Consider the following 27580-nt stretch of genomic DNA (forward strand, 5'->3'; position numbering starts at 1 on the left):
GTGATCACCGTGAGGAGAAAGAAAAACTGTGGAATGAAACAGTGTTAAGGAAGAAGGTGTTGGCATATAGGCTCGGAGAAGGAAATACCAAAAGGGGGTAATGAAGCTTGTCTTGTTTTGTTTTCTTTTCAGAAGCAGGTTACAGAGAGTACCATTCTGGGCATGAGGGCACCTTGACTCTAGCCTTGTTCTATTTCAGAAGATACAATAAATAAAAGAAAATTCCCAACCAAAGGCCTCCCCTGGGGTACAAGAACTTGAGGTGATGGCAGCCCTTTCAGTCCATGCTCTTTGGATAGCCCTATTCGTCCTTGGTAGCCTAGCAGCTGGAATTGCCCAGTGACTCAGAGGACACCAGGACAGTGACACCCAACAAGTATGTGGTTTACCCCCAGACACACACAGAGCTGACCTGAGTTCTGGTCCTGGCTTCTCTTATTAGTTGTTCGACTTTGTTTCTCTTCAGACCTCAGCCTCCTCTTTTGAAAAATGAGGAAGGTATTCTAGGTCAATGATTTGCAGAATTCTGGGATGAGAGGACATAAAATAGGTGGGAATCCAAGATTATCCACACCCCCCAACACACACACAGGCACGTGCATACACACACGCAAGAATGGCTCTACTTTTATCTGTTTTTGGTGGTTTTTTTTTTATTTTTTTTTTATGCTTCTGAGTAATATTTTGCTAAAACTAATGTTATTTGATAAGCAGAGTCTGAAAAATGCTGGACTTCTGTGGTCTACTGTCATCTTGTATGAGCAGCTTCCTTCTCCTTTCCACACCTTCAACTACCTTTCGCATTACCATCTCTCCCGGAGTATTCCCTTGGGATTTATTGAAGCCTGGTTTTCCATGTGTCAGAATATGAGAAGTGTGAACTAAAACTCTGAAATGAAAGTCAAACTTTGTTTAGTTCATTCTAGATCTATGACTTCTTTTTTTTAATTAACTCTATTTTGAATTCCATTTATAGTTAAGCCAATAAGCCACATGTCAGTTAACATGGTTATGTGATTGTATTTCAAGATTCTTTCCTTCTTAATCCTATATGAACCATGTGTTGGTTGTGATTGCAGCTTATCTCAAAATCTCAGCAGGCCAGACAATGTTGTAAAGTATATGATGCTGGAAAAAAAAAAAAAAAACATGCAGTGATATGTGGAGCCTTAGCCACAAAGCTAACTTCCTTGCAGTGCCTAAAAACATCACATAGAGGGCAAAAGGCTGTCGTAGAAATATTTGAAGCCCTGGAGGAAGAAAACAAAACTCCAGTGAGTTGTATTTTGTTCAAATATTGAGTGGTATTTAGAGGAGAGTACAAGTCCTGTGTTCAAGTCTTAGCTCTGCCACTAAGTTTCAGGGACCTTAAATAAATGACTTTACTTCTGTAGACCAGCAATTGTATCTTATCCATCTTTCGGGCCCTGGAGTCTAGCAAAGTACCCAGCACAGAGTAAGCATATATAAACATTTGAAATCAATGAGTTAATTTTTAGTCTGACTTTTTTTTTTTTTAACATGTTAGCAAAGCATACATCCTGAGGCTTTATACTAATCATTTGTCCCATTCTTTGTCTTCCATATCCCGTATCCGTACTGTATCCCACCAGTATTAATGCCTGAAGGATAAAAGTTTCCACCGAGATGAAATAGTTGTCTTCAGACACATGAGGGTTCTCGTGTAAGAAAGGCTGTGGATTTGTACTTTCGGGAGGGAACTGGGAAAGGGGGTGGAAGGGACAGTCAGAAGACTGAGCTCCCCATTACTAGACATATTCTGATACAAGCTGGGCCAGCAAGGGTGTAATGAAGGAAGGATTCATGGAGCAGACCGGTGGAGATCTAGGTTGAATTAAATAACCCGTAAAATCCTTTCTCTGACACACATGGGGTCTCCATGAGTCAGAATTTACAGCAACTGGTAAGATCATTCCAGAGCCTAAGAATCCACAGTTGTACCTCAGTATTGAGCAGGACTCTCCTCAACCAAACAAATGAAAGGTGGATGCAGTTTCTGGCTACCTTTCATCAGAATTGTTCAGATTCTTTGATTGGTTTAATCATCCACTCATTTTGACTCACAAATACTGTATCAATATGAAACACATAAGAAATAGATAAGTACAGGAAAAAAGCAATTCTTTTTCCATCTGATATTTAGATACTTCTCTGATTTCTGTCAGTTGAGCCAACTCTGTGATATGGCTATCACAAATATGAATGCACTTTCAGCATCCATGAATAGAAGTGTAGTGTCCAGAACAAGGTGATCTAAGCCAACCAGTCCAAGATACGTGTTCGGGTGTGGGTGTCGTACTTTTAAGGAATATGCACATATGGAAACACATTCAGAGAGAAGTGACCACGATGGTGAAGAATGTGAAATCATGCCTGGATCATTCCGGGTAGTTTTCCAGTTCAACTAACCAAAAATCTAGCTGAAACTAGCCTTAACCATAAGGGGAATGTATTGAATGACATAAGTGGATCACTAAGTATTGCTGGTTTTAGGTGGGGCTTGATTCGGTAGGCCACTTCTGGCTCTGCTTGGTAGTCTTCTCCCTTCACAGCCTTAAAATGGCTGTTGAGATTCCTGGTGTGACCTGTTTTCTGTTTAGAGGGGAAGAGCAGGTCTCTTTTCCCCACAGGCAGCCAAAGGTCCTATGCTACAGTTTGATTGGACCAATTTAAATCCAAGTGCCTAGGGGACTTAGATGCTCGTTGGTTTAGGACTGAACTTCATGCCCAACCTCTGGAGCTGGAGGGTGAAGTCATTTTCCCAGGAAGCACATGGGCTGCTTGGGGTGGGGGGATGTTTTGGGAGTTGGATGCTAAGAGAAGTTGAAAGAATAAAGGGCAACACTTATGACTTTTCCAGGTTACAGTTATAGAGACATGTTCTGTGGAGTAGAATTCTAGAATACATCACTTGTTCATTGGATTAGAAACAAGCACCATTGCTTTCTAAGGTGTACTTAGCTCTGTCTATGGATGTGCCTTTGACTTACCCTCAGAAGAATGTAGACAACATGGTGAATGTAGTTAATGTCACTGAATCGGACATGTAAAAACGGTTGAAATGTCAAATGTTTTATTATATTTCACTGCAATAAAAAATTTTTTTTAACCTAAAAAAAAGAGCAACAAAATAGCAACTGATCATAAGGAAGGGGAAAAAAAAACAACCCATTACCATCAAGTCAATTCCGACTCATAGCCACTCTATAGGACAGAGTAGAACTGCCCCATAGGGCTTCCAAGGAGTGGCTGGTGGATTTGAACTGCCAGCCTTTTCGTTAGCAGCCGAGCTCTTAACCACTGTGCCACCAGGGCTCCAAAGACATTCCAGTCATCTTCAAATATGTGAGAAACTGTCATTCGACTTATTCTCTACAGCTCCAGACCATGGGCAAGTCTTATAGGAACAAATATTTGGACTCAAAATAAGGAAGAACTTTCTAACAATTTAAGCTACCTAAAATGGAGTTACTGAAATCCCATCATTGGACGTGTACTAGTGAAGATAGGATGCCTGTCTGTCAGGAATATTAAAAACAGAATTTCTACATTGGGCAAGGAACTGGACTAGGTGACTCCCAGATCCGTGTAGACTCTATGGCATGCAGAATTTAAACTAATAGAGGTGCAAACTAAATGATAGCTCCAGAAAACCCTTTCAGACATTCTGACACATTAAAAAAAAACTTTGCTGTAGCAGATTTATTTGACCATGAAGAGTAGAGCGGTCAACAGTCCTTTCTCCAAAAAAGCAATGCCTTTTACACAGAGAGATTCTTAACCTGGATTCTGAAATAAAGCCACCCTTTTTTGGAACAAAGAAAGTAAAAAAGTTTGACTCAGCGAATGTCTACAGTCTCCTTTGAAAAGGAAGGTGCTTTATGGACTTCTTGTACCATTGGGGAAGAGGTTAATTTTCTGATTCATATTGAACATTTTGAATTGTGGCTCTAACCCCTGCTTTTCTTACAAAGTTCAAGTCTAAAAATTAAAACTTACATCTACCCATAGGGTGATTGACTGTGGCTCCTATGTACCGATCTCAGGTGGGACATGAGCTATGTCAGTTTTAAATACACAAGGGATAAAAGAGTATAGACTGGCAGTCAGGTCCTTTTTTTCCCTGCTCACTCACTGGCAGACCCAGCGAATGAATAATGTTGCACAGTACCTTGATACTTCAGCTGTTGTATTTTGTGTGAAATGCATTGTCGTTGATACTCGGGAAGCAGTAAGAGGCAAGTGATCTAATTTATGGCTGTGATGATTTTCTCTCTGGTCCCATCTGAGCTGTGCCCTCCTCTTGGTATCTTTGAGCCTTTCTGTCCCACCCAGCTGTCTGTTAAATTTGGGGATATCTAGTTTTAGCTTTTCAAAACTGGGCCCCAGCTGGAGTAGGAATTGTGGGGCAGCAAGAAGGTGCCAGTGAGTGGATCTTAGAATGTGGGTATCATAGTGACTTTTTTATACCCTATAGAGTACTTCCTGCTAAATCCTAATATGACTTTTTTTTTTTTTAGGCCCTATGCAAGATATGCTAATATATTCACAGGCATGATAAGAGCTTGAACAAGGACAGAGACTGATGAGCAAAGGAGATGGGATGACACAAGTGAATGACACTTGTTCATCTTACAGCAATAGAAATAATATATATTATTCATTTATTTTGTCTCATAATGCATTCAGTATCTAAAAATACCAGTTTACCAAAATTCCTGCTTGTCGCCAGGGTAAATTTTCTTCTGTTCTTTTTTTTAAAAAGTTACTTGTTTGGGGACTCAAGTTAGTAGCACTAGGCAGTGTGTATTCAGCTTGTGGTCACGTGAAAAGGATTTTTTTTTTTTTCCCTCTCAATTGAAGACTAAAATTTGGACACTGTGTTTTTGAAAGTTCTAGCTTTGGATTGGTGGTGGTGCATCCCTAAATTTTAGCATCCAGCCCGATGCCAGATACAATTAGATTGCATGCCAGTCCCACTTCTGCCTTGGGTAGGAAAAAAAAACTCATGGCACCTGAATGGGCAGCTCTGCGTTGAGGGCTCCTCAGGCTCCTCTAGCTTATCCCTTCATTTTTTAGACAAGAGCCCTGAGCCCCAGCAAAGGGAGGGGCTCCCTGAGGCCATGGGGATCTGACTGGAATTCCAAGCGTCTTTCTGACTTCAAAGCTCTTGTATTTTCCCTACACCAGGCAGCCTCCAGTCGGTGCTAGGCCAGGTTCTGTCTACAACCTTGGACACTTCTCTCTCAGTTTCTGAGCCTCAGTTGCCCTAACAGCAAAATAAGTAGGAAGAACTAGAACATCTCTGAGGTCCCTTTCATTTCAAAATTCTTTAGGTCACCGTTCTTCATTTAGAATATGAAAGTCTCAGCTTCCTATAATCCCTGTTGATATGTAGCCAGGGTTACAGCTTAATGCATCTGATTTGAAAAGAGAGTCTTTGTAAAATAGCTGTGGTTCCTAAAATCTGAAGTTTAAAAAAAGAATAAAGAGTTCAGCATTGAAAACCAGGATGTGATACCAGTAGCACAACAAACAAAAATGGTATTCTTTAAAAATTCCAACAATTTGCTTTCATTTTATATTTCTTTTTTCTATTTAAGAGAAAATAACACAAGCTTGAAAAGCAGTAAATATGTAAAGAGAAAATTTGTCAGCTGATATTGGAAGATCTGACCTAGGTCACACATAAATCTCTCAGACAAGAGCTGCAGGGCAAGCCATAATTTCAGAGAGTAAAATAGAAAATGAAAGCTATAGCTAGTGTCTTCTCAAAGTTACAGAGGTGGATTCACTTTAGTTTTCTGCTTGTGCCTGAATATAAGGTAAAAGGGCTTGGTAGCAAGGTCTGTTTTACCATTGTATGTAAAAAGTACCTCTGCAGAGACAGAAGCAGAATGTGACACTTTGAAAGTTGCCTTTTTAGCACCACAGTCATTGACTAACTAGTTGAAGTCCCACGAGCCAACTTTTTGCCTTGGCAATTGCCTTTCCAGCATCATTTTCCAAAGTCATGTTGTAAGTAGAAGAAGAGCTTTTCTAATTATCAACTGTTAGTCCTTGCAAGGGAGTATATAAGAAATGTTACTATAATAACACCCTGAGACCTAATGCTTGTGCCTAAATGAAGTCATTCTTCCACATTTAAATACATAATGGTGTGTCTTACATCAGAATGAGACGGGACTGTCCCCTGTTAGTGTGGCTTTGAATATTGGATCTAATGGCTGGCAAAAGAAAAAAAGCATGCCCAGGAGAGGGAAGAGGTTCAGCTAATTAGTCTATCAAAATGCTACTAGTCCTAGAGACTGATTAGCAAAGTGAATGACAAGAGCAATTATTGTTTTGTTCATTGTCCCAAAGTACTAGTTAGACACAGAAAACTCTCAATACAAGCAAAACATACAAGTAGGAATGTGGACCCGGACAAGTTAGATATAAACAACATTTCATATGTTGTGAGGTGCAGGCAGTACATCAACCCTAACAATATTATTGTGTTCCTCTGAACTCCGCTCTCACAGCCAAGCATTTGGAAGGCAGACCCAGAATAAAGGTAGACATTCACGAAGCTAACATTTTATGCTGAGTACCCTCAGTACCACTTTTATAATGTGCTATAAAACTAAGGGCTTCACTTTTTCATGAACTGTGTGCAAAAACAGAGGCAGTGACTGGAGGTTGACTTTGTTTGGCTGTGTTTTATGGTTGCTGCACCCGTACAGTAATGTGATCTTGAAAAAGGTAAATAACAAAGAGTTTAGCAGTGAAAAATATGCTAATATAAATACAGTTGAGTACATGGCAGCTCAGAATTTGAAAAATATGACTGTGGCATTAGATTTTCTGGTGGAATTAACAGAGGAACAGAATACAGCCTTTAAGGCAATATATCTGAGACAGAGAAAGGAGATAATACATCTAACTGTATGGTGTTTATATGGTGACATACATATAAAGAAAAACACAGTAGCTTTATTTAATTAAGAAAATGAATCAATTACACTGATGTTGCATCATCAAATTCTTGTGAAATAGAAGCTATAAGTCAGCACATTGTGTAACAGTGTTAAAAAGTAATTGAGTATCTTAAGCGTTTTGAATCAGTTTCAGGTAGTGGCACTGCTACCTTAATACAAAATTTATGAAGATGATTTCATATAATATGTTGCTGTCAACACTGTGTAATAAAACCTGGTAACAACATCTCTTTAAAAACCAAGGCAGACATATGCACATCCATGTTCATTGCAGCATTATTCACAGAAGCAAAGAGATGAAAACAACCTAAATACCCCTCAGTGGATGAATGGGTAAACAAACTGTGGTACATACATACAATGGAATACTACGCGATGATAAAGAATAATGTTGAATCCGTGAAACATCTCACAACATGGATAAATCTGGAAGACATTATGCTGAATGAAATAAGCCAATCACAAAAGGACAAATATGAGACCACAATTATAAAAAGTTAAGAATAGGTTTACACACAGAAAGAAACATTTTTGGATGATTACCAGGGATGGGAGGGGGGAGGGAGGGTGAGTCACTAACTAGATAGTAGACAAGTGTTAATTCTTGTGAAAGGAAAGGCAATGCACTATATGGGGAAGTCAGCACAACATGGCCAACGCCAAGGAAGACACTGAAATGTACACAGGAATAAAGGGCAACTATGGTATTCATTATAACGTATACAATCCTGCAGCAACAGTAATAACAAACAATAATTTGTGAGTAGATACATAGGTAGAGATGTATGCTAAATAGGTGAGGGAGGTCATACAGGAGTACACCCGCGTACATATATAGATATGGTTATCGGTATTTCTACATACATATTTGTAAATGCTGCATGTATACTCATATATATAATAGTGCAGGTAGGGTGCACAGTTATAGAAACTTCTTAGACATTGGAACAGAATTACTGGACTTGAAGAGTAAGGACAATACTCTCGGGACATCAAGGTCAATTGGCAAAGTACAGTTCATAAAGATAATGTTCTACATTCTAGTCTGGTATAGCGTCTGGGGTCTTAAAAGCTCTCAAGTGGCCATCTAAGAAACAACTATTGGTCTCTTCCCACCTGGAGGAAAGGAGAATGAAGAAAACCAAAGACTCAAGGAAGCAATCCGTCCAAAGGACTAATGGCCCACATGAACCACAGCCCCTTTTAACCTGAGACCAGAAGAACTAGATGGTGCCCAGCTACCACTACCGACCACTCTAACCAGGACCACAATAGAAAGTCCTGGTTAGAATGGGTAAAAAATGTAGAACAAAATTCAAACAAAAAAAAAAAGAACAGACTTATGGATCTGAAAAAGACTGGAGGAACCCCTAAGACTATTGCCCTAAGACAACCTTCTAACTTGAAACTGGAGACACTCCCAAAGGCCACGTTTCAGCCAAATAATAGATAGGACTATAAAATAAACGATAACACCCATGAAGAAGGTGCTCCATAGAACTTCTAACTATACAAGACCAAAAGGGCAACATTTGCCCAAAACCAAAGATGAGAAGGCAGGGAGGGACAGGGAGACCAGATGAATGGAAATGGGAAACCCAGGGAAGAAATGGGGAGAGTGCTGACACATTGCAGGGGTTACAGTCAATGTCAGGGAACAATTTGTGTATGAATTATTGATTGGAAAACTAGTTTGCTATGTGAACTTTCACCTAAAGCACAATAAAGAGTTCCAAACAAAAAGTAATGGGGGGCCATTAAAACAATTAAGAAATATAAGAAAAAAAAAAAAAAAACAGGTATCATGTCTTTTTTGCCATTATATCTCCAATGCTTGGCACAGAGCTTGCTATGCCTAATGAAAGTTTGTTGGAAGGATTAAAAAAAAAAACTGGGCAAAACAGTATAGGTATAAGATCATTAAAAAGACTGATTTTGCTATTTCTTCCTTTCTTGTAGTAAAGAGCAAGCGTTACAGTAGTATAGTTTTAAGTTGTCTTAAACCACACTGTTAACCCGCAGAATAGGGCAAGATGGAGACTTTCTCCAAGATCTTGGTTCAGGAAGAAGTTTTCTCCCCTCAGTTCATTTGGTTCATATAACTTGTATATTATTGAGAACAGTGGCTTACAATCCATGCTTGAATTCATTTCAAACATCTTATTGAGAATGTTTGCAGCATGTTTTCCTAGAGAATGTTATAACCCCCTGTGCACTGGAAATTTGTGAAAAACCCTCTCTTTGATATAAAAAACAGGTTTCTGAATCTTTGTTCATTATAAGTAACTCTCCTGTTGAAGTAGATATATGTTACTAAGAATGTGGAGGGGAAAGTATCTGTATGTGCCTGAAAAAAATGAAAGCAAACATCATAGGTATCTCATATCATAGAAGTTACCTGGGCTTTTCAAGATTTTTTAAAGGTAGTATGGCTTGATACTGAAATGCTTAAATATTCCAGGGTGGTCATTTACAGCTCTGCCTTCCTTTTTAATGTTAATCTTTACCTGCAGAGCCTTATCCAGAAGTACTTGTTGACTGGAGAAACAAAAAGCATGTCAACAATAAGTGGAAATTATCAGGGCAGTGGTGGGTCAGTGGTAGAATTCTTGCCTTCCATGTGGGAGACCCAATTTTGATTCCCAGCCACTGCGCCTCATGCGCAGGCAGCTACAACCCATCTGTCAGTGGAGACTTGTGTGTTGCTGTGATCCCGGACGGGTTTCCGTGAAGCTTCCAAACTAAGAAGAACTAGGAAGAAGGACAATCTGCTGACAAAAATCAGCCAGTGAAAACCCTATGGAGCACGGTAGTCTGATCCCCAAGAGATCATGAGGCTGGCGCAGGACCAGGCAGCATTTCCTTCTGTTGTGCACAGGGTTGCTGGGGGCCTACTGGATGGCAGCTAACAACAGCATACATCTAAGTAGACTAAGAGCCAGTCAGCATGGGACAGAGGTCTCAGGAAGTTGTGACTGGGGAGAGGGTAATAAAGAGCCAAGACCAGTAATGAGTGTGCACCATATTCAGTTAAGATAATACAGGGAAAACACTTCTTAAAACACTCAGCCACTAGGTGGAAGGGTCTGCTAAACAGCCACGTGGATGCAAAAGAAATACAAAAACCTTGAAAAGCTTAATATCTAGTTAAAAAGAACCCATATGCCAAAATTGGTCATTTATAAACTTTACCATGCCATGTATAAATGTATGCAAATCTGTTGGTTTTTAAATGGTATGATCCAAGGCAGGTACAATGCAGGTGCTGGAGGGGAAAAAGCATGGGGCGAGTCCCACCACCGCCACCACGGCCCAGCCCCCCCTCTTTGGGCATTCCCTGTTCCCTGGGAGGCCCAGTTTACCCAAGTTAGAATAGAGATTGTCATCCCTACCAGCCTCAGGGTGGTTGTGCAGATCAGATGAGAGTATGTGAAAGGATCTGTTAAAGCACCATTAAAAACACGAAGGGACTGTTAATATTCCCCCTGCATTTTACCAACCAGTTTGAGCTCAGTTATCCCAGAATACAACTGACCGGTTAATGCCAGTATTTGATTCCTGAAATTTTTCTTAGGAAATTGAGTACCTGGAACTCCATTTTCGTTGAGTTTTTAATAACTACAGGCATTTGTTTTCACACTGAAGGGTCTAATACTTTAAGTACTAAGTGGATGTTCTATTAATTTGGTCTCACATTTTAGTAACTTTCTAAGAGATGTGGTTTATTAGTATTAGACATGTGAGCAGCCTGCCTTTAGAATGTTGGTTAGGAGCCGGCACGCTTACTCGACACTGCTTCTATTCCCTGAAAAACAGCATAAAACTTGCATGAATTTGATTTTCCCAGAGAGCATTGCTGCCCTGGAAACAGTGGAAGGAACTTTGGAGAAGGTGGAGCCTTCACCCCACTCCCGAGTTGGAGGCAGATACTTCAACGACATAATTAAAGTTTTCTTCACAAAATGGGGGATTGTGAGCAGATACTGGCAGGAATCCAAAATTCTAATTTCTGACTATGATTTAATTTCAATTTTAAATAAATCGGTTTTTAATTTAAAAAGAGTGAGCTTCATAACATTAGCAATGATTGCAACATTAAGCCCAGTGTTCACAATCTAGCAATATAAAACATTATTTATATCTGAATCGTAAACAGCCTTTTGAAATGGATTATGGTTTTTCTCCCTATTCTAATACAACCTGGAGGGTACTAAAAAGTGTTGTGTGAAATTAACATTCTGCTGACTTTCGCCTATAAATGAGAAGCGAGCTATTAACATTTGTGTATTTTCATTATGTAAATTGTGTTAACACATGCCCACAAATTGCCACCAGCAATGCAATAATTTTCTCTCAGTGATCATAATGTGTCCAAGTGAGTCATTTTGATTATGACATGCTAATTACATATTGCCTTTTTTCAGATTCAGAAAAACCAGGGATCTTTAATGGTAAGCTTTATGAGTTCAGAAAAAAATTCACTTTTCTTTTTCCTGATGGCTGCTTCCTTTGCATGCTTGAATGCCTTGTTTTAAACTTAGCAAATTGCATTTTGAAGAAAATGCAAACCTTTAACTGCCTGTATTAGATTAGGTACCATTAGAAATAATAGAACATCCTGAGCATCAATGTTTTTATAAGAGTTTGCTGTTGTTGATTAATCTTGCTATATTTTATTGCATTAATGATTTTTTCTTTCCACTCCACTGTAAAGATATTGCATAGAGACTAATACTTTTTCCTCTCTTCTTTTCCATTGCAGCCTCTCCAGCTTTTGCAGTGCATTGTTGATGAGGTGAGGCATCGTCTTATGTGCTTTCACTCCTAAAGTCATTCCTAATGGTGTGGAAAGCTTATATTTTGTTTCCTAATGAAGCACAATGCCCAACATCCTCGGAGCAAGTTGTGTTGTATGGCTCTGAGCTGTGTTACGTGAACTGGCCTGGTCCAGAATCCCACTCTCCTGATTCTGGCTGAGAATCCCAGCAAAAACAAACTGTCCCACAGGCTGGTCCTCAAGGGTATTAGAGGCGCTAAAGACAAATTACAATAATATTAATTGATCCTCTCCCTAGCCAGATGTGGATGGAGCCGGAAATTAAAGTGGTACCATTTTTTTCCATGACAGAGATTTAAAGTCATTCCATGGGCAGGGGTCAGAGTTGAACAGCAAACATAAGGGGGATGGAATTTGTCTTCCTTGCTTTATTTACCCAAAGATACCAGGGCGATAGAAGTGTTCAAAAGCTGTAGGTCAACATCTCAGCTTTAATTTCCTCATTAGGCATTTTTCCCAGAACCTGCCTCAACTCCTTGTGCTTTTACCCAGTACTTCTCTGAACATTCTTAATGCATCATGTTCTTGGTGTTGCCTTACCTTCGTGGAGCTGATCTACCTGGATGCCTTTCTCAACCAACTTTTTCTACTTCCTATTCTGACTTTAAATCCCTTATTCCTGTAAATTAGCAATCTTATAGTACAGAAGACTCTCAATTAAGAAACATTAACATTTTTTTAAAAAGCGAGTTTTTCCGGGCTTGGGCTTGCCTACTAGCAATGTTTATTTTTTTAAACTTTAATTTTACAATATTTAAAACACTTCTAATTAGAGAGGGAAGGCGATAAATGATTCAGATAGGAAAGTTTGAAAGAAAACACAAATCGTAATTCATAATTATTCCTCTCAATTAAACATCTGTATAACCAGTTATGAGATTTGGGAGAAAAAATAAAGATCCTCCTAGGAAAAAACAAACATGCACACATATCACAATAATAGTAAGAATGGGGCTCTAACATCATTAATGGTTGCATCAGTCAGTCCATATATCCCCTGCAAGCCATAAACCATGTTGGTGCAAAAATGAAGTCATTGTCCTGAAACAAATGGATGCTCCATTATCTCAAATATCAGACAGGCCTCCTGGATCTAATAGCTCATCAATATCCTCTGTCATCTTCAATTCCAAAAGCATCCTATCCCCATCAGAATCTCCCAATTAAACTGATTTTCCTGAGGTTCCCCCTCCAGTTTTGCTTAGGGAAGTGCCAGGGCACCATGGTCTACCCAGTGAAACGCACAGCCTCCATGTTTCCTGGGCTCTGCTGTTCCTGGTCCTCCAGGCTCCTTGACATTAGAACATTCAGGTACGGTTATTCCTCGCCAATACCGTGTATTACTGGGAGCTAATTTGAAGGTTTTCTGTGTTATATGTGTATTTTCATCCCTTATTTTTAAAGTGCCAGTGGTTGCTATTAAATTTTAAAATACTTGTTTGATTTGGGCAAAATCATGAGACTTTTGAAATTATCATAGGGAGATGTTCTATCCAAGGGGGAAGGTCTGCGTGATGAAGGACAATAGCGTGTAAAGAGGCAGTATGTTTTTCTTTATAGCATTTCCTCCTCAGTTGAGGTGAAACTATAACTTAGACACCCATCCACAGTTGCTACAAAAACATATTAAAATATCTTTTTTATGGAAACTTAGGAAATTCGTGTTGTCTTAGTAAAACAATAAGTTGACGCTGGAATTGTTCAGTAATGAGAGTATTAGGAAAGGATTGGTGAGATGACCTGTCTTAGGCAAGGTGCATCATGGTGTCTAAGGAGGAAAGGATTGGTGGGGTCCTTTATTTACTGTGCGTGTCCCATGTATTTACCAAATTTCTCATTGCTGTGATGCAGTGTTCCTCAAAAAGTGGTCCAAGGACGAACTGCATCAAAATTGCCTAGGCTCTTGTTACAAATGCAGATTCCCTAGCCCCAGATAACTGAATTAGACTTTATAAGGGTGGGGCCCAGGAATCTACATTTTACTAGCTTCCCAGGTAACTCTTTGTGCATGAAAGTTTGAGAACCTTTTCTATAATTTTTTTTAGGGTTAACTAGTCTCTTCTAGAGCCCACAGGGCAATTAACTATCTATCTTCATTTGCATCTGACTTGTAAGCCTTCTATTCCTGGTGGTGGATCCCTGGTCGCAGAGTGATTAAGAGCTTCAGCTGCTAACCAAAAGATTGGCAGTTCGAATCTACCAGCCGCTCCCTGGAAACCCAATAGGGCAGTTCTACTCTATCCTGTAGGGTCACTATGAATCAGAATCGACTCCATGGCAACGGGTTATTCCTGGTTGCACAGTGGTTACAACGCTCCGCTACTAACCAAAGTCAAAAGGTCGGTGGTTTGAACCCGCCAGCTGCTCTGCAGGAGAAAGTTGTGGCAGTCTGCTTCTCTAAAGATTCACATCCTTGGAGACTCTGTGGGGAAGTTCTACTCTGTCCTTTAGGGTCACTATGAGTCAGAATTGACTCGACGACAGGGAGTTTGGTTTTTGGTTTATTCCTGAGCAAATATGACCAGCCAGGGTTTGAGTTGTGTTACTCTTTGGGCATGGGATTTATCCCATTGTGAAATGGCTATCCAATGCTAGTACATACTGTTTCTTTTAGAGAAAAGTCAGATCCCAATCTGCCACACCTAAGAAAGCCTAATTCACACAAAATGGATATATTTAGAGTCATGTACAAAAGAGCTAACAGCAAAGTCCAGTGTAACATATTTCATTATTATGTGGATCCATCTTGACTCCTGTCATAGCCTGGCAAAGAGTAAAGAAGTAGTAAAATAAGACAGGCGGGAGCCAGTCTCCTAGAGTGGCCAGCAGTGAATGTCAGAGTCAGTTGGGGAGTCAGGAGGTGGAATTATGGGACAAAGCCAGAGTCAGTCACCAGATGTCCAAACAGAAGACACCAAAAGCTAAACAGTGAAGTAAGAATCATGGACATAAAACTGGAACCACAAACCAGGAACTGGAAGGGTAGTTAAAGAAACAGGAGAATTGAGCTCCAGTCAAAAATCTGAGCAATACAGTGTAATTCTAGTGGATGGAGTTTTATCTGACCTGGAATTGGCTGACTCACGATGTGAATGATGCCTTAAAGACACCATCCAGTGCCTCAGAGCTGCTTCTCTCAATAGAACTTCTTACCTTAAGAGGTTTATGTAGTCAGGTCTTCTCCAAGTCCCCAAATACCCGCATTGTAAAGTATTCTGGTTCATTGTAAGTGATGTGTGTCTATATATACCATGATGCCTTAGCCATTTGATAGCTTGAAGGAATGAAGTGGCCCCTATTGTCTAGGTGACTGAGATTTACTATTTTAATCTCTGACATCTATGAGGAAATTTACATTTTTAGAAAGAAATGTTTCCAAAATGTATTTGCTTTCGGCAGCCTGTTGACAAAGTGTAGAGAATATCATTTAACCTTTTCTTGATGAGTCAGGTCATTGTTTTGAACATGGTACTGAACTAAACTGATATATTGATGCCCTCTAGGGCTATAAAATTGTGTAGGGCTTATCTTGTTTTTTTCACTGAATTTTACTGTTTAACCTGGATGTTTGGCATTGGCCCTCAATAATGTTCTCAGGGTGTCTTGAAGAGTACAGAGCCGTTTGCTCCTAGGCTAAATAAGCCTGCTTGGCTGTGCTGCTCTGCCTAGTGTTTTTCCTGTGTTCTTTCTCGTGACCACCTGTGTTCTCCATGGCTAGTCCTCATTCTTGTCAGTGACTGCCTGCTGTCCCAACAGTCTAACAACCTGTATTCAGTCTTTGCACTCCTGATAGTGACCCTAGCAAAACTAAAAAGTGTCAGATGAAGTCATACACCCAAGTGGTACGTGTAAGACCAAATGGGCTTTTCTGAGGATAGAGGCTGTACCCCTTTTTAATGAAGCACAATGGGTGGGATTATGTTCATCCATTCAGCAAATAGTTCTCAAGTTACGTGTGCTGGCCTGAGTTGAGCAAGCCACGGTCAGGGCAGCTTCCAAACCCAGAGAGAACTGAGCTTCTAGGTAAGGCATCCAAGTTGAGTGCAGACAAGGTCTGTGAGCCAGAGTAGAAAGGCAAAGCACAGTCCCACATCATGGGCTAACACAGGGTGCTGGGGCTCAGGAGCCTACATAGCCCCTGAAAGCTCTCCCCAGTGCCTGGGCTCCCACACTGGCTGGCAAAAAAGGGCTGGCCACTGACATGGTAGGTTGTGGCAGGTAGGAACACAGCAGTGATGTCCAGGCCACCAGATCCCTGGCTGGCTGGAGCCAGTAGTGGCAGCCATCAGTGGATTGAGGTGCTGGGAACTGGGGAGACTGAAGCAAAGACCTCACCCTTGAACCTGCCCCCAAGTAGCCCACAGCCTAGAAGAGAGATGGACATGGAAATGAATAATTTTGGTCAGTGTTTCAGTGTAAGATGCATACTGTAGGACCACAGAAAGTTTGTTCTTCCAGAGATGGGAGTGGATTAAGAGACCTCTCAGTGGGGAGGGGACATTTAAGGTAGATCTTAAAGGATGAGTAAGAGTTCCCCAGGTCAAGAAGGAAATGTCAGGTGGAAGAACTTGAAACTTTCTCATGAGTCATTTTTTAATTCACAGATGTGTTTCAGAATGTTCAGGCTGTCTAAAATATGACAACCAGAAAAGTGGGTTATTACGCTGAGTGCGTGTATATGTATCTCTGAGTGTGTGTGTGTGTGTGTGTCTGTATATATATATATATGTGTATATATATATATGTTTCAAGGATATTACAGCTGAAAAGTAATTCCCATCTAACATGTGTAGGTGCTCAGCAAGACAACAAATGCCTGATTTATACTTCTGTTTATTTATTCATTTTGTCATAAAAAATGAGTTTATCTAAGTTATCAGAAGTATCTTCTACATGAAAGTGTTGATTTCTTAGTAAGAACTATAAGATTTGTGAAATACCAAAATGCTTTTGAAATATAAATGCAAACTTTTAGTGGTCAGTAATCATCTACAGGAGTTCCTGGGTGCTGTAAGCAGTTACCCGCTTAGCTGCTAACTGAAAGGTTGGCAGTTAGAGTCCACCCAGAGGCATCTCAGAAGAAAGGGCTGGTGATGTACTTCCAAAAAATTAGCCATTGAAAACCCTATGGAGCACAGTTCTACTGTGGCATACATGGGGTCTCCGTGAGTCAGAATCAACTCAATGGCAACTGGTATTTTATTTATTTATTTTTTAATGGTCTACAATTGGGCCAGGTGTGTAGACAAACAATGGGCTTGGTTGTTTAAGATACTAGCTGAATAATTCTGGGATTTGCTAATTGTTCTTCCCTGCTGTGCATACGAAGAAAGAAGAATTTGGCCTTAGGAATTGCATGGCACAGCACTGTACAACCCTAGGGTGGGTCTGATGAAGAGTTTGTCTTTCTGCTTACTCTGAGAAGGCTTCCTGAGGAAGGTGAGCAGAGAGTGGGGCTTTGATAGAGGACAGCTGGTAGGAAGAGTATGGAAACCTAAACAGACAGCTGGCCAAGGATCCAAGGGGTCCAGAAGGAAGAAAACAGAAGTAATTTATAACAGAAGGAAATTTGGAAAATTTACAAATATCTGGAAACAACACAATCCTAAATAACCAGTGAGAAAGAAGAAATGACAAGGGAAATTAGAAAACACTTTGAGATGGATGAAAATGAAAGCACAGCATACCAAAACGTGTGGGATAGAGGAGAATCAGTGCTCAGGGGAAATTTATAGCTGTAAATGCTTCCATTAAAAAAGAAGAAAGTTTTCAAAGCAGTAACCTAAACTTCCACTTTAAGAAATTAGAAAACGAAGGGCAGACTGAACCCAAAACAAGCAGAAGAAAGGAATAATGAAGATTAGAGCAGAAATAAATGAAACACAGAACATGTTGGCGAGGATGTAGAGAAACTGGAATCCTCATACATTGTTGGTGGGGATGAAAAATGGTGCAGCCGCTGTGGAAAATTTTGGCAGTTCCTCAAAAAATTACACATTGAATTACCATATAACCTAGCAATTCTTGTTGTTGTTGTTAGGTGCTACCAAGTCAGTTCTGACTCATAGCGACCCTATGTACAACAGAATGAAACACTGCCTGGTCCTAGCAATTCTACTCCTAGGTATATGACCAAGAGAATTGAAAACATATGTCCACACAAAAACTTGTACATGAGTGTTCATAACAGCATTATTCATAATAACCAAAAAGTGGATGTGTCCATCAACTAGGAGCTCTGGTGGTGCAGTGGGTTAAGCACTCGATTGCTAACCAAAAGGTCAGCAGTTGGAACCCACCAGCCTCTCGGCGGGAAAAAGATGTAACAATCTGCTTCCATAAAGATATACAGCCTCGGAAACCCTATGGAGCAGTTCTACTGTGTCCAGCAGGATCGCTGTGAATCAGAATCAACTCGATGCCAATGGGTTTGTTTTTTTTTTTTTTAGTTGGTCCATCAGCTGATGAATGGTAAACAAAATGTGATATATTCATATAATGGAATACTGTTCAATCCTGAAAAGGAATGAAGTATGATATATGCTACAACATGGATGTTTTGAAAACTGTATGCTAAATGAAAGAAGCCAGACACAAAAAGCCACTTACCGTATGATCCCATTTGTATGACATGTCCAGAAGAGACAAATCCATAGAGACATAAAGTAGATTAGTGGTTGCCAGGGGCTGGAGAAGGGTGTGGGGGGTGTCAGAGGGGAATTGCTAACAGGTACTGGGTTTCTTTTGGGGGTGATGGAAATGTTCTGGAATTGAGTTGTACACTTTAAAAGGACGGATTTTGTGTTACGTGAGTTGTATTTCAATAAAAAATGTTCAAAGGTAAAAGGAAATAAAAGTGAGTTCTTTATAATGGTCTCTGTGCTTAGCTGCCATGTTATAGGACAGAGGTCCTTTTCTGCTGGATAGGATGGACCTCCATAGAAGAAGAGAAGACAAACTTTTACCACATTCCATTTTTTGTAGGACTAGCCCTGCTAGAAAAATCCATGTATTAATTTACTTTAGGGAGCATTTACTGAGCTCCTGCTTGGACCAGGATTTCTACCAGGTGCTGGGATAAATCCCTATTCTGGATGACTTCATGATCTATTGGGAGACAAACTAAATTTGATTCGTCAGTGTGATAAGAACAATAATGAAGCTATGTCAACATTGCTATGCTGGATTCTGCCTAGCATTGGGCTAGAGAGTGGTAGGTTGGAAGAGGTGGGAAGGAAACAGAGGCAGCTTCAAAGAACAGATGATGTTTGAGCTGGGTCTTGAAGGAGGCTTCTTGTTGTTGTTGGTTGCCATCAAGTCAGTCGATTCCGACTCATGGACACCTCACACGTGCTGAGTAGAACTGTTCCGTAAGGTTTTCAAGGCTGTGACCTTTTGGAAGCAGATCGCCAGGCGTGTCTTCCACAGCACCTCTGGGTGGGTTCGAACCACTAACCTTTCGATTAGTAGTCAAGTGCTTAACCATTTGCACCCGGGGACTAGGCATTTACATAGTGAAGAGGAGGAGAAGATCATTCCTGCAAAGGAAGTAACGGCATAAGTGTGAAAGTGTGGGGCAGCTTTGCAGACTAATGATTGGCCCAAAATAAGGCAGAAGAAATGTAGGCAGGGGTCTCCAATGCAGTGTTAAGAAGCTGAGATATCGTCCTGTAGTAGACCGAGGAGATCCATGGAAGGGCTGACATGCCGAGATCTGTATTTTTCTAAAAGATAATTCTGTCAAAGTCAGGTTGGGTTAGTAGGAAAAAGGAGGCAGGGAGAAAAGCTTCAAAGCTTTTTAATAATGTGGTTTTAAAGCAGGCTCCGTCCTCATTTTTCTCCTTCTTTCCCCCAGCCCTTGATTTTCTCATTCCCTCTGTCCATGTGTCACCCTCTTCTAGAACAGAGATGTCAGTTCCCTCTTGGTTCACATGACTCAGGTAGAAGTGTCTAGCTGTGTGATTAAGTCTCCATCCTCTTCACTGAGCTACCAGACAGGGGCTGGAAGGCCCGTCCTGCCCAGCTCTCCCATCAAGCACTGCTCCCTTCCAGCACTGGACATGTTTGCTGGCGTTTCTAGAAAACATCAGGGAGCCATGTCTAAGTGAAGTGTCCACATGAGGCCTCTTGTGAGTTCAGGTGTTTTTTGGGCAGGATGATTGTCCCCATTTATGATGCCTCTTTCAAGTGCTGCTGTAACAATGTGAACACGCCAGCCAGACAGATAAGTAAATAGTGGAGGCTCTCTTATGTCTTCATTAAGTTTTATGGTTAAATAGAGTCATAAGAACTTGCAGAAGGCGTAGACTTTTAAAAGTGGAATTTTGTAATGATAGGCTCTTAAATTTGTTTTTTTGCCAAGAAAGTCTGTTCCTATCTTAAGTAAGCCTACTTGACTCCTCATTGTCATTGAGGGCCCAAGGCAGATTCTCCTTCCTCCTCTGTTGCCCGTCATTCAGCTGGGTACCTCCTTTCCATCTGCCTCCCCCATCACCTCTGTGGCATCCCTGTCAACCCCCTTTTCCCTGCTACAGACCTTATGGGGAAAGCCGTCGCCTCCCCCACCCCGGCCCCACAATGGGGCACAAAGGTCTCCTTCCTGGAGCTGTTGCTTGCAACGGCTGTACCTGTGTGTTGGCCTGGAACCTGGTGATTCCATGGGAGGCACTGTGTGTTTTGAGTTCCATACACATTCCCAGTGAACTCTAGGACAAACCACCAGTTTCCTGAATGAAGGACGGCCTGTATACGACAAGAGCACCCCCCCCTTTTTATTTTACTTACAATGTTTTGTTTGATCATTAGAGAAGAAAAGAAGCAAAGAAACTAAGAAACTAGTTAAAGGTACACAGAAGTTTGTATTTAAATACAGGTCTGTGTGCCTCGTGTTATGTAAAAGTTCTATTTCTAAAAGACATTTGCCAATCAGATCGTGTTGCTATAGGAATTGATTTTCACACTTTTTTAAAGCCCCAGGCCCCAGAAAGCTACATTATGGAACAGATAAACATGAAGCTCTTCTGGTTTCACCAGAGGTTAGGAGGCTTAGGTCCCCATCCCTCTTCTCCCAGGCGCTTGCATAAAAGTTCTTAGATTGCCATAGGCTGTAGATTGCAAACCGCTGCTTATAGCCCAAACAGTCATTCTGTACACCTGTATTAGTCCCAGAGCACGATGCTGGAGGCAGAGAATGAAGGACGCAGTTGCCACCGTTAAAGAGCTTCCACTCTAGCAAGGGAGGCAGACAAGTAAACAGTCGTCTATAAACCAATCGCTTTAAACTCGACTGCAGGTAGTGGACGTGGTACGAGACTCGACGGCCTGGGCTCTCAGAGGACTGCAGTGACTGTCATTTTAACCATAAATGGGTATTTACGATCTGGTATTTAATGATGTTTGCAGCTGTATAAATTGTTTAATAAAAGTGTGGACGAGCTGCTGGGGAAAAACACCAAGAAGACAGATGAGGACTAACAGGAGAAGCTCTACAGAGGAGGGAAGCTTCCCAATGGCCGAAGGGCCAGTCGCCTCCAAGACGCCAGAAGGTCTCGCAGGGAGTCAGATATGGCTGCAGTGCCTGGGAAAATGTGAAAGATGAGGCAAGGCCACATTTTGAAGGATCTTTACACAGCCCTGGTGGCATAGTGCTTAAGAGCTACTGCTGCTAACCAAAAGGTCGGCAGTTCAAATCCACCAGCCGCTCCTTGGAAACCCTGTGGGGCAGTACTACTCTGTCCTGTAGGGTCACTATGAGTCAGAATCGACTTCAGGGCAACAGATTTGTTTTTTTTTTGTTTTTTTTTTTACACACCACACAAAAGCACTTCTACTTTATCCTGAAGGTATTTGCAGGCGCAAGGCAAATACAGGGCAGCTTTAGGCAAGGGATCAATATAACCAGATTTGTGTTTTAAAAAGTCACTGTGGCAGGGGTGTGGAAGGTAGATGGGAAAGGACAGCTAAGAAGCTTTACTCCTGATCAGAATTATGATAAGGGCCTTAAGTAGGGCAGCCTTAGCCTGTTTGAAGGGTATTTAGGAGATAGAATGAACTGGATTTGGTGAGTAATTGGATGTAGGGGAGGAATGAAGCATAGGCTTGGGCAGTGGGGCACCTGGAGGTGCCATTGCTGAGACGAGGCCCACAGAGAGAGGCACACCAGGGAAGAAGACAACGAGCATTCTATTCATAGGCGGTTCACCAGACACCTTGTTCAAAACCAGATTAATTCCTGTTCTAGTCCCGATTATAAAAACTTTAACTAGAGTCTAAGTTCCTGGAGGGCTTTTTATTTCTGTCTTCATAGTAGTACGCCTAAAGTACAGTATCCTCGTTGCCGTCGAGTTGATTCCGACTCATAGCCACCCTGTAGGACAGAGGAGAACTGCCCCATAGGGTTTCCAAGGAGCAACTGGTGGATTCAAACTGATGACCTTTTGGTTAGCAGCCTGAGCTCTTAACCACTGCGCCATCAGGGCTCCAGTGTACAGTAGGTACTAGTAAATATTTGTTGAATGAAGTTTATACATAAATATAAGAGCTTATTACCTGTTTTTTCAAATCCTTAGGGGAAAAAATGCAAAAAGTAGTAGCAGGCATATGATGAAGAGGCTTCTGATAGTACTTAACTAGTAATGTACATGGTGCTTTATCAAAATTCAGAACCTAGCATTAACCTTCATGATTTACAAAATGCTCCCCCAAGTTACATTGCTTCCCCTCAACACTCCATTTTATAGATGAGGAAACTGAGTATAGTCAAAGGCTAGTGCTCTTTCCACTGTACTCACTATATACTGTAATTGACCTTGACGGAAGGAAGAAGTGATGGCTGAACATCTTGGCATCAAAGGAAGAGTGTTTTTTGTTTATGTTTTTTTTAAACAATGAATGAAGACCTAACTTAGCATTGCAGACATGCCCCAAGAGCAGAGGTATATTACAACAGAGTTCAGTTTTGCCGTCTCTAAGAATGCCTCCAGGCCTTTAAGAAAGAATTGAATTTTGTTCTGCGTATTCTGTCCAAGTTGGCATGGAGAAGCTTGACTTCTCTTAGAAAGATTTCTGTTAGAACTATTAAATTAGAAAAAGGTAGGCTCCTAGCCTATTTCTGTCGACCCACTGCCACTTAACAACAAGCCTGTATTAAAAAATTCATTCATGCAGAACCACTGATTCCTGGGCAGGCTGAGTAGAGGCTGGTTAACTGAGAAGCTGCTGAGCTATGATCATAGCATGTACTCTCCTGGCAAGGCGTGAAAATGGCTGCAGAATAATATCTCCTAGGAACTCAAAAAGTGGTATTAACCAACTCCTGAGGGAAGAATGTCCATCTTTTGCTTGAGGGACTTCGCCGTAATTCTGGTTTCTCAAATCAGCAAGACATAAAAGGGACGTCCCCCACCTCTCCTACTCCCAGCACTCTCTGTTGTTATGTGCCCTCGAGTTGATTTTGACTCAGAGTGACCCCATGTGATAGAGTAGAACTGCCCTGTCGGGTTTTCTAGGCTGTAATCTTTAACAAAGAAGATTGCCAGTCCTTTTACCCACAGGGCAACTGGATTGGTTCGAGCTGCCAACCTTTCAGTTAGCAACAGAGCGCTTAATCATTGCGCCACCAAGGCTCCTTCTCAGCACCCTGAGTGCTGCCTATTCCTTTCACAACATTTAACTGCAGGTTGTCTGAAGTGGACTGACACTTGACGTCCTGAGCTCTCCGAAGACCCTGCAGGCCCAGAGCTTGTGAGCAGTATGACTAGCCCTCTGACCACTCGTAGAAACGAGCATTTCAGATGTGGGATTTAATATGTTTGCAACTTGTATGAGTTACTGACTGAGGCATCAGAAACTTGGTAAGTTAATGCTAGTGGAGGCACAATGGTCCTGTCCTCCAGCGATATTATTAACTAACCTGTGCCTCGTAGTGTGAGGAATATGCAATTGAGAGCTTGAAAACTGATATTCCTCTTTGATGTAAGGCAATCTTTGGAAATCTAATACCTCCTTTGAAAAGTCCAGTATGTTTAAATTAATGCAGTTTGGCTGGTTTGCAGATTGAAAATAGGTTAGCATTAAGGCCATGATTCCTTTAGTAATTACTTTTTCTATTGGTAATAACTGTTTCTTTAGAAATGACATTAACATTCTACCAAAACACAGCAGTAATCCGAAAGTTAATGTTCTGTTCATTTATAATTATATTTAATTCATATTTATGAGTTGTCGGGAGGGAGAAATAAGAAAGAATTGAGTTAAGAAAAAAAAAGTACAGAAGAAGCAAGTTAAAATAAAATTTTTTCCTGATAGTCTGAAGGATGTATAAAGCCACTTGAAGTAGAAAAAATTAATTTTTAAATATGCAATTATATAAAATCATATTTTATTAGCTACTGCTGAAAAGGTCCGTATTTTTATTATTCCTTAATGACACTGAGTGAATTCAGAGGATAGAATTTTTTCCTTTTTCTTTTTACAAACCAAAATATTAGCATAAATATCCCTATGGTTTTTATTTCAGTAAGTCAATTAGATTTGTGGGATTTGGGTTTTTTTTTTTTAATCCAGGAAAAATTCTGCATTTTTAGGCAGTCATTGAACAAGTAGCTTTGTGTTGTTCTCTTGGAATTGTCCATGAAGCCTGATGTATTATTAATGAATTAATTTCTTGGTGGTAGAGGCCTGTGAATAGCATTCTGTGAATGGGCAGTTGCCTGGTGGGGCCAATTTTGGCTGCTGTCATTTAACATGTGTTGCTCCGTTGTGAAGCCTTATCCAGCTGTAGGACAATGCTCATTGAATCCACCATGATGGGACCTCCACACCCCAAGCCCAAGTTGGATGCCAGGGTCAGTTACCCGGCAGCTCGAGCTGGGCCGCTGCTCTCCTTCTCTGTCGAGTTGCTATAATCACTCTGCCTGCCGTTAATTTTCCCTAAACCAGGGAAAACTCGCATGTGAGTGGTACACATGTTCTCAAAAGAGATTCCAAACTGGTCAGCTGGGGTGCTTCTCCATTCCAGAATGAAGGCAGCATTACAGGGAGTGTAACTTACTTCCTTCCTCCTGGAAATGGGAGCATCTGGGCCCACGGGATCCCTGATGTTCTGAGGTCCAGAGTAGCAGATGGCATTATGATTTTCCAAATCCTGATGAACATTCTAACTGAACTTGTTCATTTCACAGTATGTAGTTCTGTTTTTTTCACTTCCTCTCCCTTCCTCCCTCGCTGTCTCCCTCTCTTTGTTCCTCTCATTAACTAATTTTGAACTGATGCGGCATCTCCTTTAGCCAGCTTTAAATTCCCTTCTCTCTGTCGTGTGTTGAATGGGCCCATGTATGGCATAATTTCATGTATAATTCTCAGCCTTTGAACTGCAGCCGACGCAGCCTTTAAATGTGTTTAACAATATGTAAGCAAATTCCACCAGCACTCGTACACCGTGCAGCCGCTGGAAATTCTTTTTCCCCTTATCCATAGCTTGCAGTGCAGGTGGCAAATGGCGGTAATTATTTTAACTAACAGTCGAGTGAACATTCAGGAGGACATCCAGTGTGGCAGTGTGGACTCTGGGTTTACAGTGAGTTCTTGGAGTCTGACTTGATAGTGTTACGGCTTGTTGCTTTTTCAGGACATGGACCTGCCAGCTTCTTGCACTTGGTATGTCGATGAGGTTGAGATGCCTTACCTATGAAAAGAGGAATTATCCCTTTTATTTAGGAACCTGTTAAGGGTATTTTCCTCTTTCGTTTTTGTTAAATCTAGTTTATGATCTACTTTTTACATCTAAGGCTGCTTTTAATCAACCCTTCTGCACACAGGACCTGGTGAAATGCCACTGAGTGTATCAATATTATAATTTTGGTCCTGAATCAAACGTGTAGCTGGACTTTTCCTGAGAAGTAAGATTGACCTTACCAGTGTATGAAATTCAAACACTATATAGAGACAAGGTAAAACCACAGGTAGGAATTGCTGAATAATTACCTTTAGACCAGCCTGAGCAGGAGGCTTCCCACGAGGGTAAGCTCATTTAATGGTTCCTAAAACTCAATCTCGTGGATGTCAATGGTCATGCTTGATTATTTGCAGCAGTGTTTTATGAAAAAGCAATAGAAATGCATCAGGAGGCTACAGAGAAAGAGAACAATAGCGGGTTTTACTTTTGTAAATGAAATCCCTTTGGTATGAGACAAGTATGTTTTCTGCTGCTCTGCCTAAAGCAGTTGAAAAGGGAGAGTGTGAGTGGATGTTAGTGTGTGTGTGTGTGTGTGTGTGTGTGTGTGTGCTGTTCATATAGGCACCTCTAAATATGCTGTGCACTGTAGCTTATGACCAACAAGAGACCTAGAATAAAAGGAGAAAAAAAGATATGCATTGGCCTTGGAAAGGAAGCAATTGCAAGTACAGTTTAAAAAATTAATTCATTTTCCAGTTCTTCACCCACGTATTTTCAAGGGATTTTATAAAACACCAAGATCTTTACCATATTTAGAAAATCTCTCCGCAAATATAAATCTTTCACCTGACAATAAAATAGGCAGACTAGGTAAAAGGTTAGTTTTGATATTAATGACAAAGTTTGTTCCTCTTCTCTCTTACCCCAATACCGAAGAATTTCTCAAAACATTTGAGAGAAAAAGATAATAGGAAAAATCTCTATAATCTCAAATTTCCATTATCTAGAGACAGATTCCTTTAGACCTGTTTGTTTGTATTTTGTGTTTTTTATTAACCATCTGGTAGTGGTGTTCACTTGCCTAACAGCTGGTTCTCCCTTGATTTAAGGGTTTATGGGTAAGATGGGTGTTTCAGTGGCTAAAATTCAAGCCTTTAGCCCCTGGTCCCAGCCCCATCTGAGAAAAGTTAAATGAGCTGCTACTGTCAGCCCAGACCCAGTGAACAGAACTTTACACCAAAATGCCCACACATGTAATTTGTCATGTCTGGCAACCCAGAGCATGGGGTGACCCAGTGTGGAAATTGAATCATCTTTCACTTTCTCTGCTAAGGCTTGATGTGGAATGGGATGAGTAAAAGGAGGCTGTCTGGTCTCCAGCTGAGGGAAGTCAGAGACTTTGTTTTCTGATGATGTCCATCTGCAAGCCTTCCCACCCTAGTCCTGTACCTCATAAAACCCCGCGGATTAGGTCCATGTTGAAATCCAAAGTATACTTAATACCAAAGTGTTGTTTGTTCCCTAACAGTGTGGCCATGTTTTTAGGTAAACCCAGTGTTTTGAACAAACGTTGGTTGAATTTGTACAAATCCGATATGTACTTATGGTTCACTTGTATCTTAAACTGGGTGACTCACTCGCTGACTGACCAGGAGTACCCATCTGTTTTCCACCTTTCTCCCTATGATAAGATAGGAGTGCTTTTTTTTTTTTTCCTGGCTACAGTCTCTTACAGCAGGAACTTACAGATGTGGATATCAGGGGCCCCCAAAATATCAGATTTCCAAGGATCTACCATTGGATTACGTTTTGCACAGGTAGATTTTTGATTTTGTAGGTTAGCCTCCGTGGAGATCTTCAAAGTGGAGGGTCCAGTTTTTTTGTTTTTTGTTTTTTTTTTAGTTTTAACAAATTAGGTTTCCTCCCCATCAAGAGCTGACTTGTTCTATAGATTCCGCCAATTGTCTCAGGAAGACACTATTTTAAGGCAGTGAACAGTGGAGGATCAAAAACCAATTTGGGATCTTACAAGGGCAAATCTGCCTGATGTGAAACCACTCAAATCAC

General features: G+C 40.9%; 1 protein-coding gene across 3 annotated transcripts in view; it reads left to right on the forward strand.

Moving 5' to 3' along the window:
- The window catches only part of MAP2K5 (mitogen-activated protein kinase kinase 5), a 277318-nt gene that overhangs the window by 205449 nt on the left and 44289 nt on the right, over positions 1–27580 (forward strand). For 2 of the 3 annotated variants that reach the window (XM_004374690.3, XM_023729752.1), the window contains 2 exons: positions 11426–11452; positions 11764–11796. In XM_004374690.3, coding sequence (XP_004374747.1) covers positions 11426–11452; positions 11764–11796 — 60 coding nt within the window. Of the gene's footprint in view, positions 1–4541; positions 7316–11425; positions 11453–11763; positions 11797–27580 lie in introns of those variants that run through there. The other variant, XM_023729753.1, reaches the window with a different exon arrangement.

The sequence above is a fragment of the Trichechus manatus genome, unplaced genomic scaffold (assembly GCF_000243295.1).
Source record: "Trichechus manatus latirostris isolate Lorelei unplaced genomic scaffold, TriManLat1.0 scaffold00030, whole genome shotgun sequence".
NCBI classification, from domain to species: Eukaryota; Metazoa; Chordata; class Mammalia; order Sirenia; family Trichechidae; genus Trichechus; species Trichechus manatus.